Source organism: Periophthalmus magnuspinnatus, chromosome 7 (assembly GCF_009829125.3).
Source record: "Periophthalmus magnuspinnatus isolate fPerMag1 chromosome 7, fPerMag1.2.pri, whole genome shotgun sequence".
Classification (NCBI taxonomy): domain Eukaryota; kingdom Metazoa; phylum Chordata; class Actinopteri; order Gobiiformes; family Gobiidae; genus Periophthalmus; species Periophthalmus magnuspinnatus.
In genome coordinates, this window is record NC_047132.1 from 14,792,775 (window position 1) to 14,812,940 (window position 20,166).

At 36.4% G+C, this 20,166-nt stretch overlaps 1 protein-coding gene across 1 annotated transcript in view; it reads right to left on the minus strand.

Moving 5' to 3' along the window:
- Positions 1-4,864: 4,864 nt before the first annotated feature.
- The window catches only part of LOC117373197 (cryptochrome-1-like), a 58,987-nt gene continuing 43,685 nt past the window's right edge, over positions 4,865-20,166 (minus strand). The window contains exons 11-16 of the mRNA XM_033969118.2: positions 14,743-14,862; positions 13,591-13,773; positions 12,889-12,969; positions 12,260-12,384; positions 5,901-8,799; positions 4,865-5,870 (exon numbers count right to left, since the gene is read on the minus strand). Of these exons, the coding sequence (XP_033825009.1) occupies positions 8,794-8,799; positions 12,260-12,384; positions 12,889-12,969; positions 13,591-13,773; positions 14,743-14,862 (515 nt within the window). The 3' untranslated portion in view covers positions 4,865-5,870; positions 5,901-8,793. The remainder of the gene's footprint in view (positions 5,871-5,900; positions 8,800-12,259; positions 12,385-12,888; positions 12,970-13,590; positions 13,774-14,742; positions 14,863-20,166) is intronic.

Below are 20,166 nucleotides of genomic sequence, written 5' to 3' on the forward strand. Positions count from 1 at the left end.
GGGGCGAAGAGTGAGGAGAGGCATCCAGTAATCAATCTGATGATGTTAAGGCCAATACAGAGCCTGACATTTATGTTTTGGTGACTTTAAAAGCCTGTAAATATGCATAATGTTATCACAATTTTTAAGGCACTTTTCTTTTCACATAAAGTGAGTGTTTAGTGCTTTCCACAACTTTCAGAGACCAGAATGGAGTTTTGCTGTCACAGTAAAGCTAATAACAACTAGCATGCTAGCACACACTTTCTGGTTATTGGTCAATAAAACACTTTATAATTAGATGCAGACTGAAGAATCCATAACTTGCTCTTTTTCCTCTTCCTTTTTATCTACATGTCATCCTATCCTATCAATGAGGAAATCTCTTTGCTTGATCTTACCTTTCTGTTGAGTCACCAGGTTTGATTTCACATCTTATGTGATTTATTTCTAAAACCAAAACCTGGCTTCTTTTGGGCAAGTCATGACATGTTGTTGGTCTAACCCAGGAGCGTTCAAACTATGGCCCAGAGCCCAAATGCGGCCCTCAGACCAGTTTTTATTGGCCCTTAGGCCTCTTGCTGAACCGGCCCAATTGATCATAAGCAGTATTTTAACAGCAAATAAACTATTTCTACCACTATAACCTCAAACATCCCATTGCAGTGTGATACAGACCTAAAATGAATGTGTTTCAACCCTTATTAACATACAGCGGCTCTGTCAAAGCTGTTTAAAAAGCACTGCACTGCATTGATCACCGGTCTGTGGCCCTGTCGTAACGGGTGAGTGTAGCAGACCAAGGGATGCAGACTCGGGGCAGATTTACAGTATTTATTGTAGAAATGGTGCAAAGTACGAACAGAAGGTGATCCGGAGGTGAGCAGGTGAGCAGGAACACAGGAACCGACAGGCACGACAGGAACAGGCAGACCAGACAGGCATAGGGCAGAGCGGGCAGGAGACATCCAGGGCCGGAGCACGACAGGAACACAAGAACAGGCAGGAATGAAGGGACGACAGGAATCAAGTGTCAACACGACAATGATCTCGCGCTGAGTCTCTTCTCCCAGCTCCCCTTATGCACAGCAGGTGTGGTGATTGCGCTGATGGGCTGCAGGTGCACGCAGGAGGAGCCCAGCCCAGATCTGGCAGGTGAGGGAGGGAAGGAGCAAGACAGGAGGAAAACCAGGAGCAGACAGTGCGGATCATGACAGGCCCTTTGAATGTGTTTTGAGATGTGGCCCTCGATTAAAAAAGTTTGGGCACCTCTGGTCTAACCGGTTGTCTGTAATGGTTAAATACATTTTGTTGGGGTGTTGTCTCTTTAACTCTTAAATTTCCCCTCTCCCTTTGCTCCCACTCCAGAGCACTATCATAACACAATCAGTGTGCATTATGCTAATGACATTGCATCAGGTTTGTGAAGCTGTAGTGTATTGTTTTGTATCTTGCTCTTGTATATGTATGAAAGATTGCTGTGTAGGAGCATAGGTGATGTAGACATGTGCACTGAACTTAATGTTATAAAATGGTGGAAAACAAAAAAAAAAAAGTAAGTATATATTGTTTTAGCCACATTTAGCGCCACGTATCTTTTCTGGAGCAGGGTCTGCCTCCTGCTTGTTTTATGGAGACAATATTGTTTTGCATAGAATGTTCCACAGTATGACTATGAGCAGGATCCTCTCCTCACAGATTTGATACATTTAATGCCATACTGTGAAACATTCCAGGTAAACCACATTCCCATTGACACAAGCAGATGCTATTTGAGTAAATACTTGGACCACTGAAGTAGAGGTAACGTTACTCTGACTTGAGAACAATTTTTGGTACTCCCCTGTATACAAGAAACACACATTTATCGTCAAAATCTTTTGTCACTCATAGTAACAAAGAGCTTCACTCACAGAAGAAACAGTCTGTGCAGCTTTTTTTTTTTAGAATTAGGTGACAGCAGATTTTCACATACATTTTTCTACTGGTAAGCAGGAGCCTGAAGAGTCAGAATTTTTAAAATCATTTCAAGTATGCATCTTTGTGCGGAGATAAGGGATAGGTGAAAGCAGCCATTTTTTGGATCATTCAAGCTTAAATTGCAGGACAATGCTGGAATGCTCAAACATGCATGAGTTGATTAACTCAAATTGCACCTTTTAATACATTAATGATGAGGGAACAAAAGCTAATTTGATTTTACACAAGTACTGTAACTTAGTAATACTATTTCATTTGACTGCATTTTTCCTTGAGGAATGTGGAATCATATCTTAAATTGCCCACTAAATCTGCGTGCACTACGATTAGTACTTTTCCATTAAGTGAGTTTTTTTCGTAACATAGTACATTTTTTATATTTTAACCTTTTAACTTGTGCAGGAAATGTATCATGGCCTGTTGGTGTGATCTTGGCATTCTTTTTTGGCAGTGCTAACAGAGCACACTCTATGAGCACATCCAATGGACACAACACTATGGGGTCGTGCCTGATATGTCAAAGCCACACAAAGCCTTGCTCAGTCAGATCTTCTAAAGCCCCTTCTGACCGCCCTGCACACAAACAGACTACGTAATACTCCATGACTGTAAAGAGCATCACACATATTTTTCCTAAGTTATTTCTGTCAGGTATTACCGGTAATTGCTAACACCTTTTACTATTTTGAAAATGTTATATTCACATTGCATCAAAATGTTTAATTCTTCTTCTTATTATTATTTCTTTTACAAGTCCCCACTTTCCCATACTGCCGTGCGAGAGGATCCAGGAAAAAAAAGCTGATGATAAACCCAAAGTAGTTTTGTGTTTACTCTAGTATTTGCCACGTCTCACAGCCGCAACTTTGGACGATTAAACATCATCACAGCCAAGTGATATTGTTGGCACCTCTGATGGATAGCTGCTATGCATGCTAGTGAGCAGCAGATTTATTTTATTTGTACCAAAATCCAAAATGACTACACAACGCTGCCGAATCCTACGTGTGTCATGGATTAAGAAAATTAAATTGAAGAACAAAGAAGTACAGAGCGGTGGGTTTATGCCGGTGGCAGTGGAAATGGGGGTTCAAACGTCAAAATGGTGTCTTGAAAATAAGTGATTATAGACTGCTCAAACAAATCACTCCAAATACAACTTTGGGTAAGTAAATGGTGGGAGAAAAACTTGGTTAAAAGCTCTGAAAAGTTGATTTTACATAATAAGTCTGATTAAAAATGTAGTTAATTTTTAGTCTGATTCATTTTAATATAAATCATTGTCTACAGTTTAATTAAAGTAAGTAAAAAAGCAGATACTCACGTGAGTATTGATACTAAAAATTAACATTCACAAGACAGAAATGAGGCTTTCCTGAGTGGCTTTAGAATAATCTTGAACTGTATCAGAACAAGAATAAGACACAAAGTAGACACCCATGGACCACTATTGTCTAAACAAAAAGTGTTTTTATATCATCGTGGTATCTGAATTGGCGTATTGAGTCTGTTCCTCAGTATTGAAATAGAGTTTGAAATTTTATTAATGTGACAATTCTAGTGTCCCACAAAATCTACTCAATTACAGTAACATGAGCATTTCTAATCAGTTACTCACCACCCATAATGTTATAGAGGATCTGACCGCTCAACCCCATCATCATGCCACGTTCTCTCGCTCCCCTTACGTCTTTAAAAATATTGAAGTTGGCTACAAGACAGATACCTCATAACTGGTCTGGTCCAACCTTATGTTTGTTTGGTGTGTCAAAGGGGAAATGGACAACCCTGATCTCATCCCAGGATCTTGGTCAGAATTATACATAGAAGATTAGCCTACTGTGGGTGGAAATCAACCCGGTACCTTCTTGGTATGAGTTGAGCAGCAGCCAGTAAAAATATTTAACATTTTATGAATGGGCTGTGTTCACTTTCTAGGATTTAGTGATGTCATAATTTGAAATGGAGAGCAGGGGCCTTTATAACTCTATGGGAGACTCACTGTTTTTTGGAAAACAATATCTAAATTTATCTAGAAATGTTGAACCTTCCCTCATTTAGCGATATTTAAAGTAAATGAGATGGACTAAGGAGTCTATTTTATAGAAGTATTAATGGACCATTCATTTGCTCCTGTTTGTTTGTGGTAGAACAAAAACAGCCTTCAACACCTGCCAACTTAGCCCGCCAAAACTTTATTTGTAGGAGGATTTCATTTTCTCATCTCTCATGAACATATTCAGGATTTATCACATAAATTAAGTCAGATTTACACTGTCACACTCCCATATGACAGTACATACTTGGCCATAAAATGTCCAAGTTGTAAATGCACAAGTGTTGAACCTAATCATTTCAATTAGTGACTAGACCCTTGAATGTGCTATTTTACAACAGAAAAATGCATTTTAATATTAATTGTAGCTACTCCCATCTGTGTGAAATATTATTGGTCTATAGAATGTTGTGGTGTCATCTGAAACCCAGAAACACAAAAGCCCGTGCAGAGTTGTAGAGGGAGGAGAGCTCACACCTGCCTGAGGTGTGTCTCTGTATTTCTGTGAGTTTTCTACAGTACTATATAGGCTATATGCAAACTGAACACATCCACGTTTACAAGTGGTGTTATTTATGAAACATACATTAAATATTGTGTTTTATACAAGTATATAAGTATAAAAATATATACATTTTTTGGTAAATTAAACACTTAAATGTGACCATGAAGGCTCATACTGATCACAGGCTCCTGAAAATGTGTTGTTTAAATCCATTTTGTATTTTTTCTTGAGTTGTCAGACTAAAGATCTAAAAACGTCATCAGGCAGTGTTTGCTAATGTGTGCATTGTGTCACCATGGAAACTGCTGAATAATCCTCCATAGACATAATCACAACCACTGTAGTTGTTATAACAATTTTTAATTCCGCTCATGAACTTGATCAAGCACGAGAAAAGCCTTCCACAACACAAGGAGAGACAGAGCGCAATACAGTAATGATAATAGATGGCAGCTGTGCCCTCCAGCAGGGGGCGCAAAATAAACAAAACAAAACAAGCGAGAATAAAAACTGTTTCTTATCCATAGTGACAAAAGCTACAAAAACGAACAATGGTCATCCTTTTGAGAACATACAGATTTAGAACACAGGAATACAACAAGAGATTTTAATTTGCATCTAAGCCCCTCCCCTGCACGGCCCACCCCACCCCAGCAGTAATATCAAGTACTTTATATGGACACACCTCAAAATGGTTACTGTCAATTCAATATTTTACGCTACTTAAAGCTACCATCTGTAAATTGATTTTTATTAAATTTTTTTCACCAGTACATCTTAGATATGAAACCTGTCCCCCCTCACCTGTGCTCTGTGGTTTTCAACTGTCAGGTCACATTGCACACTCTCAGACAGAAGTAATATAGATAGCAGTAGACTTCCCAGAAATAATCTGTTGCAGTCATATTTTTACATTTTACCAATGGCGCATCACTATAATAACACGGTAGGGATGGGACGATATACGATAATATCGCTAATCGCGATCAAAAAAGGTCTGCAATTAATCGTTTGTGGCTTTTTGTAATAATCGTGATCATTGCACACGATTATAATCGCCTTTACGGATGACGCCACACTTTTATCCACCTCCACTCAAGAAGGTGAAGTCTGCTGTGTGTCATTATTATGGCTTTGAAAAACAAAACCAAGAAGATGAGCCACCAATCTGCAGAGCCTGCCAAAAAAAAGTTGCAGCTGCGAGAGCAAACAGCCAACTTGCACGCACATTTGCAAACTTGAGCCAAAAATATCCATCGTAAGTAATAGACCATGTGAAACCAACTATTGAATGTAATTTATGTTAGTTTGGATTTGTATGAATAATGGTACATGTCTGTGTCGACTTTGCTTTCTCTAGGTTAGCACTAGCTAAAGAACATTTTGCACAGCTGATGGCTGCGATGCAGCATATCCTTTATCATATCCTTTTTCTGGGGGCTTTCTCAGGTTGGTTCATCTGTTCAGACTCCAGCAAATTTATGGTAATTAATGTTTTAGACTTAAAAAAAAAAAAAATCTAAACATTGGTTTAATAATTAGCGTGATAATACTGTTAATTGCGATTATTTTGGTCAAAATAATTGTGGGTCTAAATTTTAATATTGTCCCATCCCTACTTGGATATTGTATAATGTGTTTCTGGACTGTTAAGTTTGTGCTTGTAGGACTGTTTGAAGTGTGCAGATAACTGTCAGAGCAAATTTTAGTTTTTTAGTTCTCAAGATGTATGCTAAATTAAAAGACCCATCCATTGACTAAAACATAAAAATATACATTCCCACCCATTATAGAACAACAAAATTCTGGAGGGTAAAATAATCTGATGATTAAGCTGAAGCTTAATTAGCAGTTTAGTAAAAATGTGTAATATGTAGGCCATATCAAATCAGTTTTGGTGACGAAGTTTAAATAACAATCCCCCATTCAATTTTAGTCAGTTTTTTAATTTGCCCAATTTTGATAGATAGTATTAACCCGCAAGTGCAATTAAAAAAAAAAGAAGTTTTTTAAAATCAATAATTAGTTACTGATGTTGAATTCAAACAAAAAGAAGCTGAGTTTTTGTATATGAGGAGTTTGCCTAATCAAAGTGAATTAAAGATGACCACATCAAACATGGTGAAAAAGTTAAGCTTGAGTGGGGCAATGAGTAGAAGTGTAAGGGTAGGGTATTTTACAATGCTACATTCTTTGATTAAATTTGAGTTTTGACATTACCCTCCAGTTCCTCTCCTTATTCATTCAAATAGCACAATTCAATTGAAACCTGCATTTGGCTCCTAACAGCAGATGCTATTGTGAAACAAACCCAAATAGCAAACAATGCAAAAAGTCACAGATAATTCAGTAAATATACTTATCACCGAATTACAGTAGTAGTAATCCTTCATAATGAGGGTAATTGTACACGGAATGTTATTTTCCCAACAAAAAATATTTTCAGTTCTGTTTTCACCTGAACATTTTTGTTGTTTTTGATTTTTATATGAAACATTAGAGAAACCAACAACAAAAAAAAAAAAACATCCTTGAGTCATGTGTCTGTAACCATTGGATTATAGTACATATATGCCTTTATATTAATTGTCCGTGTACACCAGCTTAAACTTTTTGGTTGTTGAACATTGTTGCACAGCAAAAAACTATTTCCAACACCACAGAAAGATACTTCAAAGATACTCTGAAGTTATTGGTCGTAATACATGTAATACAGTAATGTTGAGAGTACATTTAAATAATAATAATAATAAAAACATCAGCAGACAGGGAGAAACAGAGAGGTGAAAATGTGTTGTATGGGCCAAAAAACAAAACCAGCTGTTTTGCTATTGGACAGAGGCAATATTTCAACAGAATTTTTGATATTTGTACATTAAATTTGTACAATAAAAATATCCAATATATTGGATAATCAGTATGTCAAAAGGTTACTGCAGAATTTAAAAATACCACTGTTGCACCAATACTGTTGTGGTACTTTTAACCATACATATGCTAATCAAATCAGATCATTAAGAAATTGTTATGCATAAAAAAAAACAAAAAAAAAACCCCTATATCAATTGTATAAAATTTTTACGAGTAACTGATCTATTTTTTTTTTAAATTCCAACTAGGTTTGCTTTAACAATTTGGTTTCATCATTTCATATTCATGATTGCATTTAAATGAATTATGATTTTAAATTATTTAATTTAATCTCTTCACATTACATTTTGAATGATATACACTTTTCAAATTGTAAAACAACATTTAGTGAAAAGGTAAATAACAAATTGGTCTGGTAAATAAAATCATAAATGAGTGATAACATAAAAGATGTCACTTTCTATGTGTGTTTAAACAAAATCAAAAAATTAAAAAATAAAGCAAAAAATGCAACATTTTTGTTTTTTGTTTTTTAAACTGAAAATACACTAGCAACACCTCTATAAAGCTGACATAGGTCCAGTAAAACACACTATAGCACTAGGTACACAAAGACTCCAATACTCATAATGCCACATTGTAAGAATGGACCAGGCAAATTTGGAAAATCAACTGTTTTTCTGCTCAAAGAAAATATTTGTACATCTAAACCTCAATTTAATTTTTAGCAAGAAATTTTATTGAATTTTGATAAAATTGTCAAGCTAATGATATGATGCAACTAATATATTGGATAATCAGTATGTAAAAAAGAACGTCATTCAAACTTCAGGAACATTAGTATATTGGTTTAAAAGTTTTACATTTTAAGTGATATTTTTGCTAACAATTTATGCTACTTAAAATGTTTGGTCTTAAAGTATTTAAATGATTGAAGTTATCTGAGAACTTATTGGCTTGTAGCTTTGGCAACTGCTACTATTTGAGTTAAAAACAGCTTTGAACACTTATGAATGTTACTTTTCATATCAAGTCACTGTAATTTAAATCCGCTTTCAAAATCAGTCATTCCTGTGTTAACAAATGTAATAGGCATCAAAACTGCTAAAAAAAAAAACAACAAACAAAAAACAACTGGTGTAGATAATAACTACAGTGCAAAAAAAGAAAAAAACTCAAATTTGAGGCATTTAGATCCCTTTTCCGATGCACAGGGTATATGAGCGCATGGGCACATTTTCACCTGTCTGTTTGGTGCCTGCTGTGTAAAGTGAGTGTACAGGTGTGGAGACGAGGCGGACTTCTCTACGGCTGCTGTTTCAGAGAGAGAGGGTCCACAGTGCCTCACTGCTGCTGGCCGAATGTTGGCTCGGAGATGACAACAAAGTGCACATCATTGGTGTTAAGTCTGGGAAGACAGGAGATGTAAACATTTAGTACACTAACAGGGTAAATAAATAAGAGTTGTCAAAAGTATAAAAAAATCTGACACTAATCGATACTAATGCTAGTATCGAGACTAGATACTCTTTTGAACAAATGTCGATACTGAAAAAGTCACATTCACAGGACAGAAATAAAACCTCCTTGAATAGCTTTAGTGCGATCTTGAGCTGCATCAGAAGTATAACTATGAAACCTACCTGAATGACTGAAAGATTACACACACATAAGGACACGGTATAAAAGAAAGTACTATTATTTAATGTTGCTTCTATGACTCATTATAGATGCAAACTGACTACTAAAGTGATTCATTCTACTATTTATTTACTGCAACTCATACATTTTAACAATTAAGAATAGTTTTGGGGATTACCTGCTTCAGGGTTAACGTGTAAGTGGAATAAATTAGTTTCAATGTTATCGTTTAGCATCGATATTTACATCAACAATATACCACACTTCAAAATTTTATATTGTTACAGGCCTAATTTATAACTGAATTTGAAAACTTGAGCTTAATATTATAATATATATATATATATATATATATATATATATATATATATATATATATATATATAAATATTATTTCTAGTGGTACATTACTGCACTACATGGCGTCTCTCTGAGTTTTAGTAAAGCGGAGTCTCTTGGCTGTAACAAGAAGATCTCAGGTGCCAAAATGAAAATGTGGCCTGACCAAGCATTTTGCCAAACTTGAGTCATGTGTGAATAAATCTAAAAGTAAATGAAACCTTATGAAACTTACAAGCCCAGTTGAACTTAAATGAATAAGAGAGACGGGGCATGTTGTTCCTTGAGGTGAACTTTTTATGACCACTCATTCCAGGGCAAACTTATTTGCTGACACAAGTGAAGATATTCGGTATATTTTTGTGCATAGTCTTCTCCACAGAGAGAAGATTTGTGAGCAGTGATTGTATAAAATGTATTTGTCTCTGCAGTGTTATTGTATATTTAGTCATTTTTCACTTTTAGGCTGCTCCTTCACATCTTGCCAAGAAACTACAGATGGAAATGAGCTCAAATCAGCAAATTCTAGCACTAATGTTATCAGGATACTGAAATTTAAAACTTGATTGGATTGAATTGAATAGACTTGATACTCAATACAGATTCCAATCCCACAGTGAATAAAACTCTCTTTTTTTAGACAGTAGAATGTGATTTTCAACAATTTTCAACATGAAATCGTAGTACTTTCTTTTATATTATCATGTGCCTTATATCTGTGTAATCCCTCAGTGGTTCAGGAAGGTTCCATAGTGGTCCATGGGCTAAACTAGTCTATGTCTATTATTTACATTGTTTGATGGTGATTAATACGCAATGTCCCTTTACAAAAAACAAAGAAATGAATTAAAATCATTTGGCAGGGCCTGTAACAGAAAAGTTACACAGTGCACTTTTACTCCAGCAAAATGTAGCTTTGGTTTTCCTTAGTGTTATGGTTTGTCCTTGTTTGAATATTGACTCAGCTGATTTAAATGTAAGGGTAGAAACTGTATTCATTTGGATAGGTGTCTCTCATTCGCTTTGCTTATTATGAATCAAGTAGTTGATTTGCATACAGTGGAAAGCCCACACTAGAATACACTATAGATATGTATATGGTGAACTACAGTGTTGGGAGTAACGGCGTTAAACTATAATGGCGTTACTAACTGCGTTACTTTTTCAGTAACGGAGTAATGTAACTAATTACTTTTCCTAGCGTCGTAACGCCGTTACCGTTACTGACAATAAAATGTAGCGCGTTACTTTTAATTGAGTTTACTCTACTCTTCATCAGAGTCTCTCAGCCGAGGAGCTGCTGTTGTGTTTCTTTGGTGAAAGAGGAGGCTGGGGTGAGATAAAAGGCTCGTTTGAGATGAGGCGGGCGCAGATACGACGCCGTCAATCGGTGCGCGGTGCATGCCGGTTTGTTTTGTGTCCAAGATGCCACTGACTTCCTCTGACGTATGCGCCGGTAACGGGAAGTTTTTGAGCGAGGCGAGCGCAGCAGCTCTCCACCGACTGCGGCCGCCTGCATGGACTACAAACGCGTAATGCATGATGGGAAATGATGTCCTGTCCACACATGCGTTCACAGCAGATTAGGTCCGAGTTGTGTTTTGATCAGAAACGTGACTGTGTTCTCTCCAAAGAGGAACAGGCTCAGATCAGAGGTGATTAATATTTGAATACTGGACAGAGAATTACAGTGCGTGGCCAGAGAAGGTTAAAGGTTTTGTCTTATTTTACATGGTTTACATTTGAATGCCTTAGTTTTGCAAAACATGGTAATGAATCTTTTCAGTATTTTTCTGAAAGAACTTTATTGTTACTGTTTATTTTAATGAAGAAAATACTTGAAGTTCAGTTGTCTGAAATTGTGTGACATGTTGATTTATTTGCACTTCAAATGAAATGTTTTATTTTTTTTTTATTTTTGATACATTCTATAATTTACTTGAAAACAAATGCAATATAATTGCAATCTGTTAAAGTGAAATAAATGTTAAAGGTTCACATCTGTTGTGTTTTTATTGTTTTAACATAATAAGTAATGTGGAGTAAAGTAACGCAGAGTAGTTACTTTGCCTAGTAACTAGTTACTTCTCCTAAAAAGTAACTGAGTTACTAACTCAGTTACTTTTTGGGAGAAGTAACTTGTAACTATAACTAATTACATTTTTGAAGTAACTTGCCCAACACTGGTGAACTATGTAGAAAGCCTGGAGTTCCCAACAAAACTAACCTATGAATCTGCTGTGCTCCATTACTCACCATGTCAAGAAGGGAATGTACCCTTTACTGTCCCTGCAAGGAAATGTATAGACTGAAACCATGAGTAAAATCTAAATGAATAAGCTGAGGCACCGTTCCAAATTCCTAGTTAAATATTTTGAAATCCATACCAACTCAGGAGGATGTGGTAGAAAAAGGGCAATACAATCTGAATACATCTAATGTACGTGATGTATAATTAATAAAAACGCATGCTATTTCAACAAAAACAAAAGCATTTTAGTACAAAAATAAATTTGAAAATTATAATTTGTTGTGGAAATCAGATCTCCCGGTGAATATTACCAACAGTATATTGCTTAGTTATGATGTGAATACTAATTGTAAAAAGTACATTACAATATTTTATAGTATTTTGGAAATAAATGTACAATCAAATAATTTTAAGTGAGTCCTCTATGGCAGTGTTTGTCAAATTGTGGTACTGGCAACTGCTTATTGTGGTAGGCTGGTACCTAGGGAGTTACAGTGTCTCTTGCTTGCATCATTATTCAAATAATTAATCTTTCATTTTCATCACATTTGCTCACAGACCAATCTCAATAACAATGTTATTATCTGCCTAGCTTAAAAATAAATAACCCATATGAGTTTTGGTAGAGTCTAGTCACCTCTGTACTTTGCCGCTGCATCTTAAGAACTGAACAGGAAGCCTGCTCTTCTTCTCCCGATCCTTCACGTTCCGACTCTCGCGCTCGTTTTCCTGTGATGCCCCCTCTGGTGTGGAGGTGCAGTCCTGTACAAAGACAGTGAAGAATCACTTGCTTAGGAGAGAGTACATGATTCACTGAAAACTTAATGGTTACAATAAGCGAATCAAAAGTGTTTTTGTCCCTGTAGGGAAAATGTCCTCTGCATTTGACCCAATGCCACTGTCAACCAAGGCAACAACATCTTTTTTAGCTGGGTGATTGTATTTTTTAAAGTTCAGTTCATTTATTATTATTAATAATAATAATATTATATATACATACACATATATAGACACATATATGTGTGTGTATGTTTTAAAGTATTTTAATTGCAATTAAATCAGTTTATGTCCATTTAGACCCATCTAAACCAATTGACGCTACATCCACACGGACATGAAAGAACTATTGTTTGAAGATTTTAATAAACATAGCACTTAAACTGTGCATCCAAATAGTTCAATGAAAATAAATGAGGGCAGTTTATATGGAGCATATACGAAGTCCTGGCTGATGCATGTGATGACATCATGGTAGAGAACACTGACCTGGATGTTGAGGCACAGCAAACTCGTGGTAAACTCGGCTGCTGGTGATGGTCTGGCTGGTGTCTGGCACTGAGTGGTATCCTGTGTCACAAACAAGGAGAAAGTCAAATCAGGCATGTTATTGTCATGGCGACAGACCCTTTAACATGCTATGTAATCAGAATGTTCAGAAATTAATGAAAAATGAAATGAAAACAATGGGTGCAAACAAGTTGCTTATATCTTATGTCAGATCTTTCCCATTGTCTCGCTGCAAGTTTACTCCAAGTCAAACTTTTTTTCTGATACATCTTTTCACATATAGATCAAGGCCAGGTCAGGGTGCATGAGTTGTATCACAACTTTTTCACTTCCTTCAATTTAAAAGTGCGCTATGCAATATCTACTTTGTTGGAATGTGCTCTCCATTGCCTGGAATGTTCCCCAGTATGGCATTAAACATAGCCATCTCAATTACAAATGTTTTTATAGCTAAAAACATGAAATCTTTCAGTGAGTGGGGTCACCTCTCATTGATCTGCTTTAACTTGGTCTGGTGGCACAAACTGTAGATTATTTAAACATGTCTGGGTGTATTTTGGTGATGTCACAACAGTTGAGGCAAGTCTTTACTTAAAAGGAATACCCACTGTACTATTATTCTATTTTATTTGACAAATTTGCTGCAGGCTTTCTCCAGTCCCACACAGGCAGCAGACCCACCATGCTGCTGCTGCTGCTGCTGCTGCTGTGTCTGAGGCTGGGGCATGGGTTGCATTCGTTGCTGCTGTGTGCTCTGCTGCTGACCCACAGCGCTGGGCCCTGTCTGGTCCTCGCTGTCAAAGTTCAACAAGATGCTCCCACTGCCGTTCGCTGTAGCAACCGGGCTGCCTGATACCCCATGCCCTGGAAGAAATGAACAACAGTATTATGTTTTTTCTAGCCTTTATTAAGCATGGTGTGCAGTGCATGATTTTTTTCATTTCTGCATGTCATTTTAAATTGTATGACAACACACATGCACACTGTGATGGTTCTCACAATCAGTTGTGGCTACGACCAAAGTTTATGAGAGTGAATATCAGGCTGTGGTTAAGTGACCAAAGCTGTACCAGTTAGTAAAGGCTAGAGCTACATGTTAGCTGTTTTGTAATCTTTGTTTGATTGACACATTTCAAAGTGAATATGTCCAGAAGCACTAACATATGAGAGAATGAAAAATGAAATAAGTTAATACAGTAATCACATTTCAGAACATTTTTGTAGAAAGATAAACTACAGCTTTTATACTATCAGTTGCTAATTGCAACCATACATATTGCAACTTTAATTCCAGTGCAATTGATCTTGCAGTCCAACTCCTTGGTATATAATATGCATTGTTATAATTTATTGTGTAATCAAAAGTGGCTATTCACTAAAACTCTCAGGAAATTACTTTAAAAAATCATATAAGAAAAAAAATACTTTCAACAATTAGGTGATCTTCTCTAACAATATGGCAATAAATGACATCTAATGTAGTGTCAAGATTGTAGAAATGATTTTTGTGAGTAAAGATTTGCATATAAATTTGCTTTTTGGACTTATATTATGCAAAATTGGCTTTGTGAACTTCTGTAATCTTGCATATTTTGTTTAGCAATACCCAATAATCCTGAAGGCACTGAGAATGTAAACTTTGAACAGAATCTTATTATTAAAAATAAACTTTAAATCTAATCACAACATTTAAAAAAAATCATAATTAGATATTTTTCCCAAATTGGTCAGCCCTAGTTTATCATATTTTCTGCAGCAATATGTTTCACTTCAAAATGTGTTGTTGTGACAGAGTTATGAGTTCCTACATGGTGAAGCTGCCACTGAACTTACCATGCCCGTTGCTGCTGCTGTTGTTGTTGCTGTTCGATCCTGGCGGCTGCTCTCCGGGTGAGTACGCCATCATCCCTCCGTTCCCGTTCCCATTGGTGGACGGCACGGACGCCAAAAGACCTGCAATAAGACACACCAATGTTATCAAGTATATTTATCATTAGAATAAATAAGAATAAACAGCTGAAACTAAACATTATTTTGTTTAGGGGAGAACCAAACTAAACTAATGAAACTCTGTACCTCATGTGTATTGTCTTAAAATCGTGGGAAAAAAACTAGTGAATTTTAACGTTTGTAGTGGTCATAAGTTATTCCAGTCACAGTGAAACAACAAGTAGCATGCTAACCGTGCACTTCTAGAGTCTGAGACAACAAAACACTTTATAATGAGATGCAGGCAGTACACAGCGGATTTATTTTGGCTTCAAGAGCCGCATATACAATATAGCTATACTGGAGAAAGACACATTTTGCTCAAATATGTGGGAAAAAAAATCAGGTACAGAGCCTTATTGAAAGATAACCCAATAATTAGATCTCCGTCAGTGAATCAATGGACTATTGTATTTGAAGACAGAGCACTATGAGTTTGAAATCTTTAACATTTTCTCTTTCATTTATGTCTTTGCCACATTGGTTTGTCATTTTGTGCTTAATTTTCCTTGTCAAATCTACTGTCTCATTGTCTCAGGTGTTGTTATGTCAGTGTGTTGTGTAAGCAAGGCACTTCATCCACATTCCCTAGTATGAAAGTTGTGTGTGTTTGTGTGTGTGTGTGTTGGGGTGTGGGGGTGTGTGTGTGTGTGTGTGTGCGCCTTGCTTCCATCAATCTGCTCCAAAGCAGCTGTGGCTACAATAGCACAATAGCAGTTTACCACAACTGCTTACCAGTGTGGAATGAATAAATAATGCACAAAATTGTAAAGCGATTTTGAGCATCTGTAAAAGTTACTAATGGATTATTATTATGAAATGTCACTGAACCAATAGCTACTGGTGACTCATGCATTACACAAACGTTTTCTGACACTGAGATGTATACAGTGACTGTTTCCATGGAGACTATATAGTGACTGTTTCCATGAAGAATGTATATAGTGACTGTTTCCATAGAGACAGTGGTTTTAAACACGTTACAGTGACTTTACAGTACTTGTTGGGTGAATATTAGTGGTTTTCAGATTATTGAATGTGATGATGTCATACTCCCAGATGGGGTTAAGAGTCAGTTTTTCTTATTGATTATATTGTTCTTTACCATAAAATATCTGAAAGGTAAATGCACAAATGTTGAACCTGATCATTTCTATTATTAACTAGACCCAATAACTCACTGTGTTACAACAAAAATCTGCATTTCACATTAAATTGATCTGTTCCCCATCTGTATTAAATAAAATTGGCCTATAGAATGCTCTGCTCTGCTCAGTAATACACTTATTTCTCTGTACCCTTTACACAGGTAACTGGGTGCATGGAATGTCCCATAGTATCCTGCATTTATTCAACTTGTTGTAACATATAACTTAACCTTCTATCCTTAACCCTTACCATGTTATTACATGACACAGTATTGATATTATAAGCTGCTGTATCAATTTAGCACCACAAATATTTTTCAGTAAATTTTTGGAAAATGTACGTGGCAATTTTGTTACTTTTTCAGAGAAAGGACACTTTTTTAATGAACAATCATGGTTTTGATCATCAAAATGAGTGAAGGTAGTAGTTTTAGTAATTCACAAATGGCTGGAATTGTGTATTGGCTTGATAAAAAAAAGTTTCAAAGGTAGTAGGGCGGTAATCCTTTAGTCGTTTACTCGATTGATCGTCAATGGTATCTTTGGCTGACCAAAATTTGTATTAGTCAACTAACAATTTTATTTAGATTATAAGGATTTATATGCAGCACAACAGAAGAAAGGAGAAGATTGGGAATTGATTAGCTGAAGATTTGGGTGTGAATCCTGTGTCTAATTGCCTTGTGCCTTATAAATACACTTTTCCTAGTATTTTTCAGTATAATAGTTGCTTTTGCATGACCTGCAATTGTAGTATTTTGAGTACAGTTACACGGAGATAATGAATTTGAGTTGAGATTTTGCCACATCCCGTTTTAATCGACTAAAGGATCTGCAGGAGATATCTTTTGTTGATCAAGAATTTCTTCAGTGCATGACAGCTATGCAAAGGTAGCCATAGGGACAATATTTTTTTTAAATTGAGATGTTTTGACTGCTAGACATTTATACTGGTCTCTAGCCCTGCACTTCTCAGTCCAGCACAGTCAGATTGATGATGATTTCCAAATGGTATTTGACATGTCTCAATTTCAGAAACATTATCCAGATGACTACATTTGAAACTGAGCCATGTATTTGCTTCTTTATAAACAGTGACATAATGTTATTACAGTATTGACATGTTCTGCTATTTTGGGGACATTATTCCCTTTTCTGACACACTGATTAATGTGCATCCCCCTACTTCAAACAGACAAAAATAGGATCAAAATAAGATTTTTTCCATCAAGTCAGCATCCAGGAAGTAATCTGACTACGCCCATTGTGTGTTTTGTGACAGTTCCCAGTCTACATGTAGGTCAAAGTGCTGACTGCTTTGAACGAGAACTCAGAAACATAACATTTAGGAATTTAGCATTTGTGCTACAATAACACAGCAATATAATAGAAGAAACTATTCAAAAATGTTTGTCCTCATAATGATTTTCAGTTTTATTATAAAATGTCTTTTTCTGTGAAAAAAAATGCTGAAGAAGCACTGTGTAGACACACTTTTTAGGTGTTATTCTGAATAAAATACCCTTAAATAAATAGTCACAGTGTAAAGCTTGCGCTGAGATGCTTGAGCTGTTAAAGGATCGATAGTTTCTGATCTCAGAAAAAGAGCTGAATAATCCTGTTTGCATTATTCATGTGAAATCAAAGTTAAATAAACCATGCATGCTTAAATTAGTCCATCAATATTGCAGTGTCCCTCAGGATTGCCCAGACCTGAGATAAACCCATTACTACTGCTGCTCAGCAAACTTAGTTTTCACCTCGGAGATGTCAGAATAGCATAAGGGCAGTTGTGCGCTCTTTAGTGGCATAATTGTAAATTACAACTATGTGTAAGAGACAAGGCAAATGAATTTCACCAGTTAACCGGGGAAAATGTTGTCACTTGGAAAAGCAATTAAACTGGGACTAAACACTTAAACTCCACCCAAAACCACATATCAAACAGAGCTGCTAAACTGGGAAGTACCTGTTGACTAAAGAAGAGAGTGAGGTGTGAGGAGGGGCAGGGCCTGGAGGTATAAAGAACAGTGGGATTGGTCTAACACAGGGGTCTCCAACCCACGGCTCTGGAGCCACATGTGGCTCGGTAAAATAAAGTATTTAATTGAAGTGTATTTTAATTGTGTTAGTTCTTTTTTTAAATGTAGTTCAAAAGTGGAATATTATTGTGATCATGAAATATTAAAATAAAATTATATTTCATTATTTTTCGTCAAAATAAAATAAGCGTCTCAAAATAAGCATCACACTTGTGTAAGCTGGTATACCCGCCAAAACGCCGTGCATTTATCGAGACTTTCCATCCCCGACACCTACATACACATGAAGAAATATGCATTTGGAGTCCTGTTGATCTTTGGCTCCACATACGTATGTGAGCAGCTATTGTCCACCATGAACTATGTAAAAAAGAAACACCACTCACACCTCACAAACGACAGCCAGTCCTGCGTAAAGATGAAAGTGACTTCGTACAGCCCCGACAGACACAGACGCTGTGCGCAGAGGTTCAGGACCTGAAGTCCCATTAACCAGGTAAAAAAACCAAAGTGCAGATATTTTTAAAATATTTATTTTTCATTGTTTAGTGACATAGTGTTTTCTTCCAATTTATTTTTTTAAATTCAGGTCAAGGATGAACACTCACTCAACACTCCGAAAGCTCGAAGGCGATATAAGGATGACGGCTCACAGCATTTTTTGTTTGCTACATGGATAATTTAAGTTCAACTTTAATTCATTTGAAACACTATAGTTCAGGGGTGGCGAATTGGCTCTCGAGCCGCATGCGGCTCTCTGCCAATAGGAATGCGGCTCTTTGCCTCTCATCATATTTTCTATATACTATGGCTCTTTGCATCGTTTCATGTTTCACTTATTTTTTTCTCTCTTAAAACACATTCAAATCCACCAGGGCTTATTAAAACAAACAATAAACAATATATAAAAACTGATTTATCAGCTTTTTTTACGCTGCGTCTGACACGTGACCGCTATTCATCTGCGTGGGTCACGTCTAATGCCGCAAAAATAAGTAAACATTTAATGCGCGTGCAGACTGTTACCGTCGTCGTCAAAATGGCAAAATGCAAAACTAAATGAAAATATGAGGATGAACACGGGACATTTCTGGAAGAATGGGAAGATGCTTACTTTTTTATTGAACGGAAAGGCAAATCACTCTGTTTAATCTGCAATACTACAATATCACATTTCAAGGCTTCAAATCTTCAGCGTCATTTTAGCCTCTCCAGGCTCATATGGACAAGGAATTCCCCAAAGGTTCTGAACTACCCAAGCACAAACTGAGCCAGGTAAAAAGACAGTCTCAAATGTTTCAGCAATTGAACAAGCATGGAGAAACTGTGACACTTGCATCCTATAAAGTGGCGTGGAAGATTGCCCGTGCTAAAAAAACGTACAATGAAGGAGAGTTTTTAAAACAGTGTTTTGTGGATGTAATTGAAACCTTGGCTCCAGATAATAAAAAACCCCACTGAGATTATCATCCCATTACTCCAACAAGGTAAGAAAATCTGTGATGTAGTTTGGAAATAACACCTGACTTATGCTTGTGTTAATATTTTAATAAGATAAGATAAGCCTTTATTAGTCCTACAGTGGGGAAATTCCAGTATTGTACCGCACAGTTAAAGAACAGAAGGATAATGGTATGTGCAATAAAACAAAAATAATAGATAAATAGCTTAGAATAATAAAAAAATAGACTTAAAAAATAAACTAAAAATATTCCATCAGTTTACATTATACAGGCCCTACATGTGTTTCTGAAGTGTGTTCAGTAGTTGTGTGTGTCAGAGAGAGACAGAGATGAAGATAAAGAGAAAATGTGTGTGTGTGTTTGATAGAGCGAGAGAAAGAGACAGAGGAAGAGATGCCTGTGTGTGTGTGTGTGTGTGTGTGTTGGTGTGTGTATGTGGGGGGGTATCTGACCTCGGGGGTAGGTGCTGTGTTAACTCTGGCTAAGCTGCATTTGATGTGTGTGTTGAGGGTGGACACTTATCTTGAAATGAACAGAAGTACAATGCTTGCTGTTGTTTTGTAAGGAGAGGAGTGTTTTATGGGAAGTAATGTGTGTGTGTGTGTGTGTGTCTGT